Consider the following 21,976-nt stretch of genomic DNA (forward strand, 5'->3'; position numbering starts at 1 on the left):
TACAATTTCAATGAAGTGGATAAATATTCACTTTAATAGTTACATATATTATGTAGACCCAGTATGATCATCTTGTGCTGTTTCACTCCATATTCTTTATGAAAATATGCTTCGGATATGAATATGACATTATAGAGATACTTTATGCAAGATGGCTCACGTAAGATGTCATTGGAAAGGTTATGATTTACTGAATGTGATTATCCAATTTGTATGCCTGTATCATTTCTGTATCTGAAGTTAGGAGTATTAACTATGTATCTGTATTTTAAATGGGTTACTGGGGGTGACACCCCCAACTAGCTCTTCAGGTACAACAATGGAAAAGCCAGTCAGGGCTAATGGGTCAGTTAGCAAAGACAATGGACTGTGAAAGAGCTTAGTCTTCCTGTGGACGCTCCAGACAGCTTACGAATAATGGCTGCCACAGCCCTGCAGAGACATGGGTTTGAGTCACCTGGTACTGGACTCACCCCTTGGAATGCCAGTGTTCTTCCACTGGGTGACAAAAGGTTCCTTCCACACACAAGAGTATACAAGGCAGGGGAGTGACATCATTGTGGTTCTTCTCTGCCTCCTCACCAAAAAAGAGACTGAAAAACACCTGGAAACAAGAACTGAACTCGGGGCGGGGGGGGGGGGGGGGAGGAGAGGGGAAAGGGTTGAGCCCAAGCTGGAAAGGCATCTAGCTTGTGAGTAATAATATCGGAGGTCTCAAGCTGGAGACCAGTGAAGCTGCATTTCAAGACTTTCTGTAATCTACCTGTGACAATATTTAGGGTGAGAAATTACTATTTGTAACTAATTTCTTTAGTGAAACAAGCTTAGTATGCATGTTTTGGTTTATTTGCTTAGCAAACAGAACAAAGCAGATTACTTTCTCTAACCACTTAAAATTCGCCTTTTGTAGTTAATAAACTTATTTCTTGTTTATAATACAACCCCATTTGTGCATAATGGGTGGGGGGTAAGAGGCTGTGCATACCTTAGTCCACATTCGAGGGAGAAGGTGGATTTCATAATATACCTTTGGGTCTGCACTCCAAGGGAGGTGAACACCTAAGTGCTGGGGCAAGTCCCTTAAGCTGAGGCTTCCCAAAGCTGATCTCAGTATTTGTGTCATTCTGCAGTTGTGTGTGGCCCTGCCTGTGTGTGTGTGTGTGTGTATGCACGCGTGCGTGTGCGCGCACTGGCAGAGGCTTGATAGTCTGGCTCAGCAAGACAGGTAAAAAGGGTGCCCTGGTTGGCAAAACAGGCGGGCTCAGTGATATCCCAGCACATCAGGTGGCACCTTAAGGGGTCCAACCCGTCACACATCTATCACTGAGAACTTCTCAAACTTTAGTCTCAAGAAAATGTACGCATTTTATGCCATGGCTCTGGTCTAGAATACTCATGGGGGAATTCTGTGCCACTGAAAAACTCATGTTCCCTGCAGAATTTTTTTTTCCTCCACATAAAATACAGTCTGCTTGAAAGATGCTGCAATTACACCTTTCACCCACTAGGGGCTGCTATGGCACCAGAACAGAGGGCAGCTGCTCCCACTTTGGAGCAGCCAGCCACAGCGAGGGGAGAGGGAGCAGAAGACACTGCATTCCTAACAGTGCCCTGCCCATATGTCCAAATAAGGAGGCCAGAATATGGGGGGTGGGGGAGACAGACATCATGGGTCACATAGGGCTGCTGTGGAGATCACAGACTAGGGATCAGAAGGGCTAGTGTGGGGGACAGACAGGGACAGCGGCTGAATGGAAGTGGGGGTGCAAGGGTGGCTGAGTGAGGGTGAAGGGCTAAATGTGGACGGGGAGAGGGGTGCAGGGTCACATGGAGACAGGGACAGATGTGCCTGACAGAGGATAGGGGTCAACTGAAGTCTGCATGGGGGAGGAGCGCCAACAATCCCTCCATCCCTTTGCCCCTAAAAAAACCTGTACCATACTTCTCCCACCCACATCTAACAACCCTCCAGGTTCACTCCCTGCCTCCTTCCCAGCAATTACTTCCCTCTCCTTCAGCTCCTCCATTACCCCGATCTGCACCCCCCACTCCCTGCCTTTGCACTGCTTCTGAGGGGTGCAGGAAATACATTTCTGTACAATAGTTTACATTATTTACTCAAAGTTACCAGTAAGAAATCTATTGCCTAAAAAACATTTAATGAATCTTTTTTGTCGTCTGTATTCTTACAGACATACTTGCTGACAGGTATTCTGAAATAAATGATTAAAATAATTGAAACTGTTTTGATTATATTGCTTTATTTTAACAAATAAAATACGCAGAATGTTATAATATTGTGTGCAGAATTTAATTTTTTGGCACAGTATTCCCCCAGGACTACCTAGGAAGAGATCTCTCTTCTTGTCAGCCATATCATCTGTGAAATCCAGCTCACCAAAACTGTTCCAAGTGACAAGCAATCTGATTAACCTGAAACCTCTATGGTTAGTAATAAAGTTTAGTGACCAAGAAGAACAGTTTCAGGGGAAACTGTGTCAGAGAGTGCAATAAATCCATATTCTAAGTGTTTTTAGGAGTGCTTGAGCACTGACCATCAGCCAAATGTAAATTGGACCATGTACTGTATCCTCAATGATTAATCATTGCAGCCAACATGAGGAGCTCTCAGTTTCTAGAAACTAGGAACTATTTTGGTACAACTAGTATGCATGAGGGATGACTTCCATCCAGTGGAATTCATAGTAGGAGAAAACAGCTTAATCTCAACTGACATCTACACTTGGATCTTAATGGAAAATGTTGAGTGGAAGAATTCTAAGCATTTGTGGTTACTAATGAGAAACTTAAGGATTGGTAAAATGGTCTCAATAAGTTACTGCACAGCAACACTTATTTCACTAGGAGGGTTGTGAGGCACTGGAATGGGTTACCTAGGGAGGTGGTGGAATCTCCATCCTTAAAAACCTCTAAGGCCTGGCTTGACAAAGCCCTGGCTGGGATGATTTAGTTGGTGTTGGTCCTGCTTTGAGCAGGGGATTGGACTAGATGACCTCCTGAGGTCTCTTCCAACTCTAATATTCTATGATTCTAACACTGTGTGTGACTCTACAGTACACCAGTTTGACACACAGCAACAGCCTGTGTGGGCACTGCTATTGCACAGTACAAGAAGTTCTGGAGTGCAGCTTGGCATCCTTCTACTTAAAGCCACACAGGGACTTCCATTGTGCTGTAGCTTCATCCAGACGGCACATAACTTCACAGCAAACTGATGTGCTATTGATTCAAACCCTCAGTAGAGAAGCCCTAGTCTCCCCACTGCCCATCTCCGACATGATTACAGGTGCAGTTAAAGTTGTTGACATACTTTAACAGTGCATTCCATACATTTAAGTGTGTTTCTTTTAAATTTAATCTTAATTGTGAATTTCCTGGGTTTCCAATGCTTCTTGCATACCCCAGACTAACTACACAAGTATTGAAATGTTTTAATCTTAATTTACCAATATGTAGCTCAACCTTAACAAGATTTTGGAATTTTCTTAGGTTCTTCAAATTATTTGAACTATGAATGCTCTGCTGTGATTTTCTTTATTCTCTAGGGCAGTGGTTCTCAAACAGAGGTTTGAGCCCATGGGGGGCTGCAAGGAGGTTTCAGGGGGTCCACCAAGCAGGGCTAGCATTAGACTCGCTGGGGCCCAGGTCAGAAAGCTGAAGCCCCACAGCATGGAGCTGAAGCCAGAGGCCTTGAGCCCCACCACCCCCAGGGCGGAAGCCAAAACTTGAGCAATTTAGCTTCACAGCGGCCCCTGTGGCATTGGGCCCCAGGCAATTGCCCTGCTTGCTACTGCCTAACATAGACCCTGGCTTTTCTATGCAGAAAACCAGTTGTTGTGCCACAGGTGGGCCATGGAGTTCTTATAGCATGTTGGGGGAGGCCTCAATAAGAAAAAGGTTGAGAACCCCCGCCCTAGAGCACCCTGCTGAAGAGCAACAGGACATGATGGGAGTGCAGAACGAGTTCTTTACTCCCTGGGACCTACTGCATACTTCCCAGGGACAATCAATTTGAGGGCAAGGATTCTGTGTTTTCTGGGATTCCCTCCATGTGGATCAGGATGCATTAAGATGAGTGGAAAAGGGAAGTGTTTTCTTTATTTCTCAAGATTCTTTTTCTTTTCTTCAGGTTCTCTTCCCCATCACAACTCAGGGAATTCCTCTCTCCTTTCCACATTTCCTCTGCAAGCTTAAGTTCTCATCTTCAGTGTCCTACCTTTATCTTTGATCTTGGAAGATTTTTAGTCCTTTGGAATCAGAGCACAGATACTAACATGTATGACACTGCCCAGTGTAATGAAACTGGTTTGTTCAGCCTGATCTCATCCCACACTCTCTGGCCCCAGTATAAGATTAAGGGCATGTCTACACTTATCTCCGGAGCGATCGATCCAGTGGGGGGTCAATTTATCGCATCTAGTGAAGATGCGATAAATCAACTGCCAAGCACTCTTCCGTCGACTCCGGTACTCCACCGGAGCGAGAAGCATAGGCGGAGTCGACGGAGGAGCATCAGCAGTTGACCTACCGCAGTGAAGACACCGTGGTAAGTAGATCTAAGTACGTTGACTTCAGCTACATTATTCACGTAGCTGAAGCTGCACAACTTAGATCGCTTTCCCCACCACCACCACCTAGTGTAGACCAGGCCTAAGACTCCTAAATAATATTTCCCTAGAAAGTCTCCTAGGATTTAAATCTACCCACTGACAAAATGCCTTTGGCCCATGACTGGAGCTCCGAAAATGAACATTTGTGCTGGGAAAACATTAAACTGGAGTATATGAATTAGTAAGAAATAAACATCTTTAATCCTGTATTGCCCCGGTTCTGAGAAAGTATTCTCTTCATATCTTTGTATAAGCAACCCAGTCTGCAAGCATATTGGTCACACTAATGAGAAGCTAGAAGTGGAACAGAAATTGCAGTTTAGAATAACAGTCTGGATTCTATAGAGTCACTACAGAAACCTAACATTAGTATACCGCAAAATATTTTATTAGATAGAACCAATCAGACTTCAGTTTTAGGAAGCATAATCCATGATATTTTTAATTAGCAAAAACTCCTACTTTCGCTATAATAGAGAGTACACATACACAAGTCATATGATATTAAAATAAACTCATGAGTAACCCAAGCAATTTTAAGATTTCAAGTCCTCCATTTTCCATAAGTTTACCTTGGTTGACAGCAGAAGAAAAGTGACTTATTTCTTACCAGAAGACTCCTTTCCGCCCCGTTGCTCATGCAACATGCCCACAGTCATCAGAAATACTATAACCAGAAATACTGGAATCCTCCAAGAGCCAGCCACAGAAGCTGGAAAAAAAATAAGATTTTTCAGCAAAGTTTTTCAGAATTTAATCAAAAATGTTAGTATAATGCAGCCATTCTGAAGAGGGCAGCCACAAGTGGAACCTAGCAATTATAGATAGATATCAGTGTCTAATATCACAGAAGTGTGAGAAATTTTTCTACATCTAAAAAAATATTTAGACATTTTATGCATTTCTTTCCATTCTTATGGGACATTTACATTTCTCAATACTCGTTCTAATACCTATTAGTCAGTGTTCTTTTTATTCAATTAGTATTACATTATTGGATATATAATTTTAAAGTTATTATTTAAAATAACTTACATTTCAGAATAACTAAAGAAACAACTTCCTTTTAGTAGAACTTCTATATAGAATGAGACCAAGGAGTTTTCTTGCTTGCTCTTTTTGGGGGGGGGGGGGGGGAGGGGAATTTGAAGACCAATATTTGTTTGGCTGAAAACTAACCCATAAAGCCACTACATGAGATCTTAAACCACAAAATAGTGTACGTATGGGCAAATTTGTGCAACAGTGCAAAAGAGATGCTGCCTCAGTAAGACATGAAGGAGTGAGCTATGAGCTCTTTTAAGGATATTAGCTTATTATTAATGTATTAATTAGCTACTGTAATGGCTAGTGAGCCCATACAGTTATGCTATTAGAAAGGCAGAAATAGAACACAATCTTAGTAAAAAAAAAAAAAAAAAAAAAAAAAAAAAAAAAAAAAACACTAAACATCCTTGATATTATCAATATGCTCGGACTGGCTGTAGGAGGAAGAGTTTATTTTCATGTTAATTCTGCCTTTTAGATCTTTAATCTTTGTTACTGAGATTCTCTCTCTCAAAAAAAAGTTACAGATGAGGGACCAAATTCTCTCCTGTGGCCAGCTCCGTCAAGGAGCTGGTTCTGATCCTTGATTCTAAGGGCCAATCAGCACCTGGCCCCCGCCAGCATTTAGAGCAGCCGCTCTAACTTACACCAGTGAAAAAAACGCAGGCAGTGCTACAGAGTTCCTCCATATCCCCACACTGTTCACTACTCCAGGGGGATGGTAGCACAAAAGCTACCTCCTGCAAACTTTACACCAGCGATGAGTTCTCCTGCACCAAGAGAAATTCTCTGCTGGCTATTTGCAGTAAGAATCTGGATCCTTTGTGCCACCTGAGGAGGGCAAAGGGGCTGGATCTCAGTTGAGAATTTAGCCCAAGGTTGTTCTTTGTTAAGCTTCCGAACTACATTTTATACATAAACACAATGATGTGTTACCCACCTAAGTGGAAGAGCAGTATTATCCAGACAGGAATGGAGATTGCTCTTAAGTAACGCTCAGTGCTTGCATTCCACTTGAATGAAATGGTCAACAGATAACCGACAACCAAGGTCCATATCTTTAAAATAAGAAGATACTTATGGGCATACATACGTACTACACATACATCAATATATACATATCCATATTAATCAACAGTTTGGGTTTTTTATATGAACTCCTGCACCTTCGAGAGTTGTCTAACCCAGAGGTTCTCAAACTGTGGTCCATGGACCACCAATGGTCCGCGAGCTCCATTCAGGTGGGCTGCGGATAGTTCCCTCTAAGTTGCAAGCCTGGGTGGCCGCACACAAGAGAATGAAGGGCCATCCACCTAATTAGTGGAGCTACGCAGGCATGACTCCACTAATTAGGTGCCTGGACCCTGGAGAAGATGCACATGTAAAGTGAGGTGGTGGCCTTGGGGGGAAATAGGGGGTAGGTGGGAAGGGACTGTGGGGTGAGAAGAGGGGGTGGGGAGGGATTTGGGATGTGCAGGGCTGCAGCAGGCAGAGAAAGAGGTGACTTTCCCCAGCTCCAGGGCTGCAGCTGCCGGGGAGAGATGACACTCTTTTCCAGCCTGAACTCTGTGGCAGGGGAGAGACCCCCCCTCCCCCCTTTCCAGCCCCAGCTCGGGGGCTGCTGTGGTGGAGGAGAGAGGGAGAGACTCCCCCTCCTTCCCAGCCCCAACTTGGGGGCTGCCGTGGCAGGGGAGAGAGGGCACATCCATTGCATTAGAAAGGTAAGACTACTGATCTTAAAGTATGAATTGTGTGCTTTTATTTGTAGAACAAAAAAAAGTTTATTATTAAGGTTTTTTTTACTATAGCACTTTTATCCAAACCACTTTACAATAGTTAGCTAATGGTACAAACAACATTTGGAAAGATCATTAACTGGTTCTCCGAAACCCTCAGCAATTTTCAAGTGGTCAGCGGAAAAAAAAAGTTTGAGAACCACTGGTTTACAGTGTTAAGCCACACTTGGGAAAAAAAAGTGGATCAATCTTTAAATCAGAATATTTGCAACTATTAAATTTCTTCTTTCTATACCAACAAATATTAGGTTGCCCACTATATACCTATTTCAAGTTTTTCTAAAGTTTAGGTCTAAACTCTGATATGGTTTAAATTTGTTTTATTTTTTAGGGGAAGCTCTCTAGTTCTAAATATCTATTCCCATCATTCTTAATATTCTCCACTCCCTTTGCCAAAATAATCAGAAGTCGCTACCACCTGTGTAGCAAGACAAAAATGTGATCCTCTGTTAACTAAGATTTGCATATTTTCCTGGTAAAATCATCTTTAATGTTGATGCATAGTTAAAGAGTTAGTAGCCCCATCCATTTCTGCTTTATGCACACAATGAAGTTTCTTACAGAAATGGAAATGGTGAAAATTGACAGGGAAAGTAAAAAGTTAGGTTTTATTACCAAAATTCAAACTTAAATGTAAGCCTTTAATAGAGAATGGTTCATGGATTTGACTATTAGCAGTAAATATGCCCAATGGCCTGTGATGGGATGTTAGATGGGGTGGGATCTGAGTTACTACAGAGAATTCTTTCCTGGGTGTCTGGCTGGTGAGTCTTGCCCACATGCTCAGGGTTTAAGCTGATTGCCATATTTGGGGTCGAGAAGGAATTTTCCTCCAGGGCAGACTGGCAGAGGCCCAGGGGGGTTTTCGCCTTCCTCTGCAGCATGGGGAACGGGTCACTTGCTGGAGGATTCTCTGCATCTTGACGTCTTTAAATCATGATTTGAGGACTTCAATAGCTCAGACATAGGTTAGGGGTTTATTACAGGGGTGGGTGGGTGAGATTCTGTGGCCTGCGTTGTGCAGGTCAGACTAGACAATCATAATGGTCCCTTCTGATCTTAAAGTCTATGAGTCAATGTACCACTTTGTTACCCATTTAAAATGCAATAGGAATGCACTGAGCAAATGAGCCTTTTTTGCAAGCTCTTTCAATCCTATTGTACTAACAGGTTGTAGTAGGCCAGAACTATCACATGGGCTTCTTTTTGTCTGCTTAATTTTGTCTCTTGCAGCTCTATTTCTCGGATAACTGAAACAGAAAATAACTAAAACTTTTAAGCTCTAAACTGAACCACTGGACAGGAGGAAAGAAGATATGAGCGGGAGCAAGCAAGGGAGATTAAAAGCCACCTGGATCAGAAAAGGAAGAAATCTGAGAAGAAGGGGAAAAAAAGTCACTGGAGAGGAAGGGAAGAAATAGAAAAAATACAGAAACACAAAACGGAAAAAAAAAAACACTTCAAATGTATATGTTAAGAGCAGATTTGACCTCAGGCCCAGATTCCGGAAAAGCATCCCTATTTATGAAAGCACTTAAACATGTGCTTAACTTTAATAGTGTTTTTAAATTCCACTGAAAACATGAGGATTTAAGCATTTGCTTAAAAGCTTCATATTTAATCAGGGTCTCAAAGGACAAGATGGACAGCATGTTGTGAGCAAAGCAGGGGTCAAGTCACTGAGGAGGGAATATAATAAAAGCTCAGCTGTCTATTCGTTACCATTATCTAATACAGTGTTTCCCAAATGGATTGCAGGCCTGGCCTGGAGCAGAGGCCTGAGGGGGATGGAGACCGAGCCTGCCTTGCATTCTTCCCACAGCTTTGGATCCTGACCCATGGGGCTGGGGCCGGGGCCAGCTTCCTGCTCCGGGTGTTGTGGTCTGGTGCACGAGATCACAGGGCCATTCAAGTTTAGCAAAATCACAATGCCTTGAATGGGGAGCCAGACCCATCCTCACAGGACAGGAGATATGGTAACACGGTCAGGGTGGGTGGGCTCATTCTCTGACAACCCCTTCCCCTCTCCCCCCTGCACTGGGTGGGATTAGGATTGTGGTGGTGGGTGGACGGTGCTGCTTCAGGTGGTCAGTGGGTCGCACAGAAAGAAAAACCATGGTTGGTCATCCTTCTAAAAAGTTTGGGAGCTACTGATCTAACTCCGAACAAAGCAGGGTCCTGAGGAAACAAAATGATTGTTTAAATACGCAAAAAGAACAGGAGTGCTTGTGGCACCTTAGAAACTAACAAATTTATTTGAGCATAAGCTTTCGTGGGCTACAGCCCGCTTCATCAGATGCATAGAATGGAACATAGTCAGGAGATATATATATACACACACACACACACACACACACACACACACACACACACACACACACACACACACACACACACACACAGAGAACATGAAAAGGTGGGGAGTTCCCCTACCAACTCTAAGAGGCTAATTCCTCCCACCTTTTCATGTTCTCTGTGTGTGTGTGTGTGTGTGTGTGTGTGTGTCTCTCTCTCTCTCTATATATATATATATATATATATATATTTATTTATATTTCCTCACTATACGTTCCAATGAAGTGGACTGTAGCCCACGAAAGCTTATGCTCAAATAAATTTGTTAGTCTCTAAGGTGCCACAAGTACTCCTGTTCTTTTTGCAGATACAGACTAACACGGCTGCTACTCTGAAACCTGTTTAAATACAGTGGTTGAAATCCTAGCTCTACTGAAGTCAATAGCAAAACTCCCATTAACTTCTGATGGACCAGGATTTAGAAATACACCTCTACCTCGATATAACGCCACCCAATATAACACGAATTTGGATATAACACGGTAAAGCAGTGCTCCAGGGGGGCGGGCCTGCGCACTCCGGTGGATCAAAGCAAGTTCAATATAAACGCGGTTTCACCTATAACGCGGTAAGATTTTTTGTCTCCTGAGGACAGTGTTATATCGAGGTACAGGTATACATTTCTTTACCAATGTTAATACATATCAGATTATTAAAACTAAAAAAACTATTTGGCATTTCACAATTTTTGCTTTTTTTGTAGTTTACTCAGATCTGACAACAAAAAAATTAGCCATTCAATTTCTTTGTAATCAGCTTCGCTTTTTCATTCTCATGATTAATGAATGTTTGAGTCCAAGACCCATTTTTAATTAGAAAATAATCATAGAAATTTCTGTTAATGTTAAGTTTCCTATATTTAAACAGAACAACCACCACAAACACACACACACACCCTTAAAATTTGGGCATAAGCTACCTGAAAGTGTAACATCTGTAGGGCCAAACTGATTATCTTTATTAATGTTAAATATTACCTAACACTACAGGCAGCCCCAATGAAGTTCAGTGGAGTGGCTTGTGAAGTAAGGTACTGCTCACCATGAGTAAAGGTATCAATCTAGCCCTTGACTTTAACCACATATCAGATGCTGACTAGTACAGTATCTAGTCAATTTTGCTCTTCAGCTTGTAAAACTGATGAGAGATCTTCAGATTTTTAGTATTCATTTAAAAAAAAAATCCACCTATTAATTAGAGGAGAGTGTTTCAAATACAGGTCTAACTTTTCATTAAAATATTTCTTGCCCTTGTTTTGTCAGCAGCAAATTGTTAGCAAGGTATAAGTAAGGCTGCGAGTCTGTCACAGAGGTCACTGATTCCATGACTTCTGCAGCAACTGGTGCTGGCCTCTACCCCCACCACCTAGGAGCTGCAGAGACACGGAGCCAGGTAGGGAGCCCTGCCAACCCTCCCTCTCCCAGCAAGGGTCCCAGCCAGGTCACCTGCCCCAGCACCTGCAGCACCCCTGTACACTCCCCCTGCCCCCGAGCACCCACACACCCCAAGTTTTAGTCATAGTGGGTATTTTTAGTAAAAGTCATGGACAGGTCACGGCCGGTGAATTTTTGTTTATGGCCCGTGATCTATCCATGACTTTTACTAAAAATACCCACTGTGAGTAAAACGTAGCCTTAGGCATAGACTTGGATATCAGAGATAACATTAAAGTAAAATATGCTCCACTGTTCAAGTAGTACATACAGCTCCCAAATCAAAACACTTCAAGTTTTCAAATAATTTCAAACAAAACAAAAATGACAGTTATCTAAATATTATCATAGTTCAATCCTCATTTCCGAAAGTTTAACTATTATAATTGGTTATAATAAATTTTCCATTAAATGAATGCATTTCATATTTGTGTGCTATCTAATCAGATTGAAATTCCTGTTTTAACAGGTGCCAGCAATCTTGTTTCAGAAACCAAATAAAGCTATACCATTCCACAAGGCCATGGAAACCAGCTGTCAGTTGACTCCAGAGGTGTGAGGGATTGAATTCAAGTGACATTATGGATTAACTGAATCTATGCTAATTTAGGTAATGGTGTTTGCTAATAAGCAGTACATTATTTGCAACATTTGAAATATGATGCAGAACATTTTTTTTTAAATTTGAGTGACCCACTTTAGAAGTTGTTAATATTCCTGAAAATTCTGCTGACTAAACAAATTACTTAAAACTTAATGTGGGCTGGTTCTGGATGATGAGAATCAAATCATAACTTGAAAATAATGTCCATCACTTCTAAAATATACATGCTATATTGTTGAATGGCTTTCCATGGATTTCAGTGAGAACATTAGTGACTGCTGCACATTAGTTACTACACACCAGTAATCTGTATGATCATCTCCACTAAACAGTTTGGAGATTATGGTTTGGTGGGAGGGTGATAAGGGACAGACTTGGAAGAGAAAGATCATCAATATGTGCTTTTGTGAAAATTCTATTTCCAACTATGATTATTGTTCCAATCCTAGCATGGACACAAATTCCTCACTATTCACATCCCTCAAGTGGACTTTTGAAGTCCACTTTAAACAAATTATCCTAGATTATAATGTCTATTAATGTCGGGGCCTGATTGATAAAGGTATGTAGATATAACTGGGTCAATCTATCTACATGTACATTTCAGATCCTGGGGCACACATGCATACTCTAATTAACAAGACTATACCGGGTTGAGGAAAAACAGCTAAAGAATTTCCTTGGGCAAAGGAAGGAGAATAAGTCCTCATCCCTAACATGCCCTAAAAACAGGTTTTATTAAATGGAATACATGCCAGGGGCCTCACTTCATGAACACATTTATTGTCCAGACATAACCAAGTATATTTATTGTTCAAAATGAAAAGTTTTTAATTCTGTAAATAAAAAAATAGGACAAATACAATAATCAAATCCCCAGTCTACCAGCTAGCAAAGTCTCCTACACTCTATCACCATTGACACCAATATGCTTATCACTTGAGCTTGCTTTTTTTCCTTTAATAAACTTGAATACCTACTCAAGGAAATTTTGGACAAGCAAGTCTCAGTTTGTTAAAGTCACAATCAACTGATGCCGTGTCGACTGGACAGGAGGGCAAGTCTTAGGAACTGTCAGTTTTTTAAATTTAAACTGCCCTGTCTTCCGTAATTATCTTTCTACCATTTTGATCCAACTCACTGTGACAATTTGCTTCAGACAGATTTTGAAAAGAAATCTGGATCTTCAGTTTTAAATACTGGAAGAGAAGTATCAGTCACATACTAGCAGCCAAGTTTCAGTCTCTATTTCCTGTTCTGGGATTAAGAAGTATCTAAATGACTTCGAAGCCCAAATCCCACTGACCTTCAATGAGACTTCAGGCTCTTAAGTGCCTAAAACTCTTCTGAAAATTAGACTAAAGCCTTTAAATATTTTACTCCTGAGCTCCATTTATCACCTTCATATCTTGAATCAGTCAAGTTGGTTAAATAATGGATAAAATTAATAGCTTCTCTAAATTGTTTTTTGGTTTTGTTCTTTGGTAGTTCCTTTGTTAATTATATCAAACCAGTTTTCATTTAGACTGCAACAGCAGTCCCTCTGACATCCTATTTAATTTAAATTAAAAAAAAAAGTTGTGTGTTATGTAGAGACCTTTGTGTGAAATCCATGCTATATTTTGATCTACTCATACTCACTATAAATTATTGTGGTAGTTGCATGTAACAGACAACTTTCTTGAGTTTTTCCACTCAGTTTCATTGGGAAGATGAATCCTCAAGCCTCTTTTTTTCTATCAATCAACTTGATGGTAATTGCAGAAGACTAAACTTCCATCTTACTTTAGGATGTCATGTGTTACTTCTTTCTCAGTGAGGTTTAAATAATGAGCTGAATGCTTGTGTTTCAGAATTTTAGGAGGTTCCAACAGACGAGTTTTCTTTCTTCCCCCATGTGACACTGCATCCCGTATTCTTCATAAAAATATTGTTGTAATATGAATAGGACATAACTAAGATGTTTTATGGGAGATGGGTCATATGAGATATCATTGGAAAGGCTAGGATTTGCTGAACGTGATTATCAAATTTGTATGCATGTGTCAATTCTGTATCTGAAGTTAGGAATATTGACTATGTAACAATTACAATTGTGTATGTACCTGGGGAAGGTGCACCAGAGAGTAGGCAATCAGCTTGAATGGGCCATTACGATAGACAATAGAATAGGTCTTGAAGATGCTGATCGCTCATCTTCCTAGACTTCCTGTGGACATTACAAATAAGCCTGGTCTCATAGTGGCTTTAACACTGCAAGGTCATATAATAATGTCACCTAGTATGAAGTACCACCTTGGACACTGCTGGTATTTTTCCACTGGAAACAAAGGATTCCCGCCTTATGTAAATACTATTTAAGGCTGGGAAGTGAGTCAATCAGGGCTATTCTCCATGGCCTCCCCCAGAAGGAAGACTGCTGAAAGCACCTGAAGAGACAAAGGAACTAAGCTAGGGAAAAGCAAGGGCTGAGTCCAGCTGAGACGGGGTCTAGCCGGTAAAGAGAAATAACTGGAACTCTGAGCTTCAGAAACTCTGCAGCCTGCCTAAAACAACATTTAAGGTGAGAAATTACTATTGGTAATCTGTTTCTTTAGCGTATTAAGCTTAGTTTGTGTGTTTTGCTCAGAAATCTGCTTTGTTCTCTCTGCTACACCTTATAATCGCTTAAAATTTACCTTTTGTAGTTAATAAACTTATTTCTTGTTTATACCAAAAACCCAGTTTGTGCAATTCATAACTGTGGGGGAGGGAGGGAAGAGAAGAGCTGTGCATATCTCCCTCCACATAGAGGGAAGGGGTGATTTTTATGACCTTACGCTATCTAGATCTCTATACAGCGTAAGACAATATTATTTTGGGTTTCCACTCTAGAGGGTGTGTGCACAGAAGAGCTGGGCATTCCCCTAGCTGAGCCGTCCCACAGAGAGCTAATCGTAGACTCAGATTCTGCAGCTGAGCGTGTCCCTGCCTGTGTGTGTGCTGGAAAGAGGCTTGAGAGCCTGTCACAGCAGCATGGAATAGTAAGGGAAACCCAGGCTGGTAGGACAGCAGGCTCAGTGGGACCCCAGCACATCCGGTGGCACCCTGAAAGGGGGCCCAACCCATAACACCCCATTTATCTTCATTGTCTGAACAAATGACAAAGACCTCTTTTGCCATACTTCTCTCTGCGTTCTTTGATAACACCTTCAGCAACTTGATCACAACGTGCTGTAGTTTTCTTGGAAGAAATGAAAAAATCCATTTCCACCCGCCCTCCACTGATACTTTAAGTACCCATTATGAGGGTCACATCTCTTGTTTCACTAATTGTTTTGCATTTATGTCAGTGCAAATTCTGTTATTTGCACCATCTAGTAATGAAACAGAGTTTAAATCTGTCGGAGGAAGTGTATTCAGCACAAGGTGCTTCAATTATCTCTGCAAATTGCTGACTGAAGGCAATGTCAGCAAAAAGCTGTGACTTCAAGTTCAAGTCCTTGCTTTCAGTTGATTTTATATTTACTGCTGGGGGAATTCTAACACCACTGCGCATACGCAGAATTCATGTCCATCGCAGAATTATTCCCCCCCCCTGCAGAAAATACATTTCCCAAGAAGTGCTGCAATTCTGCTTGTCACCCACCAGAGGCTGCTCTAGCATCAGAACAGTCAGCAGCGTTCATCACAGCACTAGGCCCGCAGAGCTAGATTAAGACAGACAGAGTGGGGCACACAGGGCTGCTGAGGGTGGGGGGGGGGTCAGAGGCTGGGGTTCAGAAGGGCTAGTGGGGGGAGACAGACTGGGTTGCAGGCTCAGGAGCTAGTGGCATGACAGCACTGAGCCAGAGCTGAATAGGAGAAGGGCTGCAAAACGGAAATACAAAGTAAAACGTGATAGAAGTTTAAACCTCGGTCACAAGATATGGAAAATATGCTGTACAAAGCAGCAGACTGAAAAAGTAGACTTAATATCATGATTAATATTTAGACTTAAAAGATAAGTGATTTGTACAAGAGAAATTTCAATGGAATGAAGAGGATGGAGGCCAGACTGAAGGAAAGGAAATCAAGACATTATAAACAGATACCCCAGTTCAAGGAACTGAGATAAAAGGGAAAAAGAAGACTGGCTAAAAAGAAATGGAGTTGGCAAGTTGAGAAGTTTACCATCTTAACTTTGCTTTTTCCTGAGTTTTCACAGCACCATATTTACAACCTCAATGTTCTTATCTTGAGCAACTTAAGTTGATCAAAAATGAATGGGGCTTGCATGCATCTTCAGATTCCTCATTGAATTAAGCAGGGTCTTTCCCTTGGTTTACTGCAAATGCTCATTTTACATTTAAAACACAGAAGTTAATGTGCATGAAAGCTCAAAGAAGTGCCTAAAGTGTATTTAGTTTCAAATGTAGGTAAAATAATTTCATTCAAACATGGGGACAGTGTGAAGCATTTTTCATCCAAATTTCAGCTTTAAAATGAAAGATTAGTTTCTGAAGTGCATAGTCATTTTCATGGTTGTATAATGTAATTAAATTACAGTTAGGACACTCGTGTATAGCCAAATCACAACCTATTTTCACTAGGACTCTGACAGTAAAATACTGAACTTAGAGAGACTGTCCCAAATTTCAACTTTCTACCTCATGTTTCTAAGATGCTTCAGCTGTTTAAAACAAGTCTTTAATTACAGCAAAAAGTATTTGAACTCCTTTCATTCAATAATGAACTATTTTTGCTCAAAAAAACAATTCACCAATGACCAGAGACCAAACCTAGAAAATTTCAGGGAAAAGCATCTTAAGATTTCTGATCTTCCCCCTCCCACTAATACTTGTTAAAACAGTTTAGCAAATATGGTTACAAGTACTACTTAAGTTTATGCCCTAATCAGCCTGAGGTTAGGAAGAATAACTGTCTGTATGAAACAATAAATAATTGGGTAGGTGTGCATGGAGAAAGGCAGGTAGAGGAGAAGAGAACTCTGGGTGTCATATTCCTCTGAAGCTTCCAGTTTCAGCCAATGAAAGAGGCAGAATACTGGACTGATGAATCACTTTTTTCCTAGTATGGCAAATTCTAGGTTCCTATTACAGAGGCCTATATATTTGTAACAAACTCATGGATTATATTTACTAACAAAAAAAGTTAATTAAAGGCAAGAGAAGAGATCATTACTCTATATTTTTTCTATATCTAACAACATTCCCCACAAAAAGGGGGGGAAAAAATGAGTGTATGAATACCTTCAACTCCCTAAAACAAAATTCAGCTGTATGGGCCTGGTTTGCAATGATCCCTTCTCAGAACTCCATTGAATCTAAGGGGACAACACCCACACAGATTAAGGACAAGGGTCTAGATTTCCCTCAAAACATGAATGCACAAAAGAAATGGCCTACTTCCTAACTCTTTGGATTGACAATACAAAATATTTTGTAATAACTAATACCACCTTATATTTACAGTGCCTGTCATCCCAAAGCACTTTACAGACTGACAGATCATAAAGATGCATGTAACTTCATTCATGTGAGTAAAGTTACATACATGCTTAAGTGTTTGCAGGATTGGGACACCTATATAAATTTATATTTAAAATAGTAAAAAGGGTGTCTATTAACATTTTAAGCACCTTTGATATAAATTACAAAAAAACAGAGACAGAAGGATCACCTCTCCCAATCAAGGCTGGTAAAAATACCAAACCTGAAAAAAAGAGCTCTCTGTAGCGCAAAAGTTTTGTCTCTTTCACCAATAAAAGATATTACCTCACCCAACTTGTCTCGGTGGTAAAAATAGACTGGAGTAGAACAGAGCAGCTATTTAAGATTACAGAGCATCTTTGTGCAACAGTTTAGAATTGGAAGAATAACTAAGCAGAAAGTAATAATTGAAATTGGCATATGGCTAAAATACTGGGACATAGCACGTGTGCTATTGCAACAGATCAGGGGTGCTGGACAATTTGTATAGTGGAGGTAGTGAGAGCCATTGAACCAAACTGTAAACCCTGTATATGATGGAAACCACTTCAAGCCCACACCCCCAGTTCCAGCACCTATGCAACAAATGCTGAGGTTCAATATTATATAAACTGTTAAATAGCACACTCTTGAACCTCAAGTAAAACATTTAATGACATTTAATGTATTTGCTCTGAATGAGACTTTCAAAGTCACATCCACTCTAGATGACCACAAGAGATTCCATGGCATTCTATGTAAGCAGTAAAGTTTACTTCAGTGTCCCTAAAATTTCCTTTTCCTGCCAGTGTTGTGCAGCGTACTCTGCAACATCCTAGAGTAAAAGCTGTGCACACATATTGGGAAGAGCTTTTGGGAAGGGCCTGCAGATTCCCTAAGATGAAAACCACCACATAAATTAAAGATGTCTGTCAATAAGGAATATTGTTTGAAGGGCAATATGATTTTTATTAAAAGCACCATGCTGTCCCTTAAGTATCCCACTAACCCCTACCACAATTCCCATCTAGCATCCAGGTAGCTAGAAGTGTGGTTAGCAGTGGCTGCGCAACATGGTATTCCTGTGATGTTTAAGGTAGGTCTCTATCCTAATGTAGGATACATCCTAATGTAGATGCCACTTAGCTAGGGCCATACCAAATTCATGGCCATGAAAAATGTGTCATGGACCGTGAAATCTTGTCTTGTGTGTTTTTACCCTATACTATACAGATTTCATGGGTGAGACAAGCGTTTCTCAAATTGAGGGTCCTGACGCAAAAGGGAGATATAGGGAGGTCACAGTTATTTCAGGAGGTCACAGTATTGCCACCCTTACTTCTGCTCTGCCTTCAGAGCTGGGTGGCCAGAGAGCGGCAGCTGTTGGCTGGGTACCCAGCTCTGAAGGCATCATCCTGCCAACAGCAGCGCAGAAGTAAGGGTGACAATACCATACCATGCCATCTTTACTTCTGCGTTGCTGCTGGCGGCGGCTCTGCCTTCCGAGCTGGGATCCCAGCCAGCAGCCGCCACTCTCCAGCTGTCCAGCTCTGAAGGCAGCATCGCCGCCAGCAGCGGCACAGAGATAAGGGTAGCAGTACTCAAGCCCCCCTACAATAACCTTGTGACACCTCCCCACAACTCCTTTTTGTGTCAGCAACCCTACAATTACAACACAGTGAAATTTCAGATTTAAATAACTGAAATCACGAAACTTACAATGTTTAAAGTCCTGTGGCTATGAAATTGACCAAAATGGACGTGAATTTAGTAGGACCCTAGCTATAGTTTATACCATCAATTCAGTGAGCAAAATAAACTGGCAAAAGCACATTTTTGTTATTCTTGTATCTAGACTAGAGCTTTTGCCAGTACAAAAATATTGCAAAAACAAAACCACACCACTAGAGTATATTGATCAGAAAAAGTTTCTAGTGCAGAGACAGGTGAAGTGAAAGTGATGCTAGCCTTCCCCATGCCTTTCCAAGCAATACCAACAGTGATTTCATATTGAGGCTGGTTCTGGTCCCCTTTCAATCATTCCAGGTTTGAGCTTTACGACTGGGAATCCACAAGTGTTTAGACTCCTAACTCCCCGATTAAAATCAATAGTATTTATTTAGGCACCTGACTCCTACTGTGAATCCTACCAAGAGACTTCCATGCCTAACTCCCACTGATTTCACTGTTGTGGATCCCACCCTGCTTATCAAGCCCACTGAAAGGTGTTACAGCCTCTCCCTGCGACAGGGATACTGAGGAGGAGGAGACTGGCACCAAGCCCTCTACAACCCATGCATGGGAGCGCCGGGGCTGGGCAGGGGAGAGATGTTGAGCCACCTGGGTGATGCTCGGCGCAGACCGCGCCTCCCCGCACAGATCTGTGCGATCCCCATAGTGACACAGGCGAGGCCGAGCCCACCCTAGCCCCCAGACTCACCCACAGGCTGCTGAAGAAGTCGAGCCCCCGGCAGATGAGGAGTCCGGTCTGGGCCAGCAGCACCTGGACCCCCAGGGAGCTGCCGAGGCAATAGAGCCCGTAGAGCAGGGGGCCGCCAGCGCCCAGCAGCAGCAGGAGGCGCCGCCTGCGCAGCACCTGTTCGCCCAGCGCCTCGGCGCTGTAGTTGGCGAAGCAGATGGGCAGCAGCAGGGCGGCCAGCAGCACCGGGGTGCGGGAGCGGTGCAGGCGGCCGAGCCAGCGGCGGCCCAGCGCGGTGAGCGAGCTCTTGAAGGGGTGCAGGAAGGTGCCGCAGAGCACGGCCCAGAGCAGCGGCCGCAGGAAGGCCTCCAGGATGAAGTAGACCAGCACGGCGGCGCCGCAGCACAGCCCGGCGAAGAGCAGCGCCCCGGTGTTGTAGAAGGCCTGTTTGATGGGCTTGTCCAGCCGCGGCAGCGACGATACCGCCGCCGGCGGCAACAGCAGCAGCCGCGGCGCCGCGCCCCCCGCCGCCCCGGGGGGACCCGCAGCGCTCCGCTCCGGAGACTGGCTGCTGCTGCCCGCACCGGGAGCCGAGGAGGAGCCCGGCCGCCTTCGTCCCTGCAGCGGGGAGCCGGGAGGAGACGGGACGCGGGGACTCGCCGCGGAGTCTCCGCTGTCAGCCATAGCTCCCGCCTCACGCCCCCTCCACACCGTTAACCGCCGCTGCCGCCGGGGAGAGCGGCACAGGCACAGCCGCCGCTGCACGCTACATGAGCCGCCGGGGATGCTGGGAAATGTAGTCTGTCTTTCCTTTCCTCCCCACAGAAGAATGGCTCGAAGAGGATTCTGGGAAATGTAGTCTCTCTTTCTCCTTCCCTAGGCGATTGTGATGCTGGGAGCGTAAGTTCGTTAGACGAGAGAGTGCAGAGGAAGCCGGGAAATGCACGCGCTCGGGGCGGGGGAGCCTGACGGTGGGGCTTTCCTAGCGGCGGTGATTGGTGAAGCAGGGGATGGTGGGAGATGTAGTTCCTTGTGCATTTACAGCCCAGCGCATAGGTTCTCTCACATGGATTTAAAGGTGAGCAACTGGGCATGGGTGAAATTTTTGCTCCTTTATTATTAAATGCAGCTGGAAAAGTGGGGTGAGGCGTTAAGATTCTTTTATTTCTGTATACACATATAAAAGGTCAGGGCCGCCCAGAGGATTCAGCAGGGCCACCCCGGGGATCAAGTGGGGCAATTTGCCCCACAGGGGCCCCCATATAGTATTCTACAGTATTGCAACTTTTTTATAGAAGGGGGCCCCCAAATTGCTTTGCCCCAGGCTCCCTGAATCCCAGCCGCCCAGAGGATTCAGGGGGTCTGGGGCAAAGCAATTTCGGGGGCCCCTTCCATAAAAAAAAGTTGCAATACTATAGAATACTATATTCTCGTGGGGGCCTCTGTGGGGCCCGGGGCCTGGGGCAAATTGCCCTACTTGCCACCCCTCCCCCCCCCCCCCCCCCCCACAGGGCAGCCCTGTAAAAGGAACAGGTCCTGTTTATTCAGGAAGACTCAACTAGAATTTTTAGGTCCTGAATCATCTGTAATTAAATTAGTTGAAGCAGAAACAGTTCAGTGTATCCACACTAACTGATGTGATTTAAGTTTTGTTCCACATCTACCCTAGTAGCACAGTCCTAACACATATTGATTGCATTCCCACAATTCCTGGGTACGTTTCCAGAAGCTGTCCCTTTCGGGGAATTTCATATAGCCACTCAAACACTGAGAGACAGTAGGGGATGGAGTAGCCTGCATTTCCTCTTGTCTGTATCCACTCTGGCACTACACTAGTTTGGATTGAACTAATTAAGTATTCACTGTGTATTTAGCCTGATGAAAAGTAGTTTGTTCTACTTGGTTATTATACCATTTGTAAACAATCTGGAGTGTTATTGTGTGTGGACAAAAAGTATTCTACAAAGGGTCTAGATACTGTAACTGGTTTAATATTCTTGGTGTAGCCCAGGCCTTTGTGTCTACACACAAAAGCATTTGTAATGTTTCACAAGTGTTCCAAGTACAGTATCTTTGCAAGTACACTAACTCTGAGTAAGTCTTATAAGGCTGCTGTCCACACCACTTCTGTTCAAACCCTTTGATTCCTAGGTGGTGCACCTGCACTAATTAAGTTAGTCCCAACAAAATCCCACAGTGCTTCAGTCCTATCAGGTGCCAAAGCCATAGGTACTACAGCCA

General features: G+C 42.9%; 1 protein-coding gene across 2 annotated transcripts in view; it reads right to left on the minus strand.

The window, feature by feature from the left end:
• Positions 1–20,605, minus strand: part of TMEM245 (transmembrane protein 245) — a 133,567-nt gene extending 112,962 nt beyond the window's left edge. Inside the window, exons 1-3 of one of the 2 annotated variants that reach the window (XM_042842210.2) lie at positions 19,757–20,605; positions 6,619–6,736; positions 5,242–5,343 (exon numbers count right to left, since the gene is read on the minus strand). In XM_042842210.2, coding sequence (XP_042698144.1) covers positions 5,242–5,343; positions 6,619–6,736; positions 19,757–20,419 — 883 coding nt within the window. In that variant the 5' untranslated portion in view covers positions 20,420–20,605. The remainder of the gene's footprint in view (positions 1–5,241; positions 5,344–6,618; positions 6,737–19,756) is intronic. The other variant, XM_005296564.5, reaches the window with a different exon arrangement.
• Between the last annotated feature and the right edge of the window lie 1,371 nt (positions 20,606–21,976).

Source organism: Chrysemys picta, chromosome 2 (genome assembly GCF_011386835.1).
Source record: "Chrysemys picta bellii isolate R12L10 chromosome 2, ASM1138683v2, whole genome shotgun sequence".
Lineage (NCBI taxonomy): Eukaryota > Metazoa > Chordata > Testudines > Emydidae > Chrysemys > Chrysemys picta.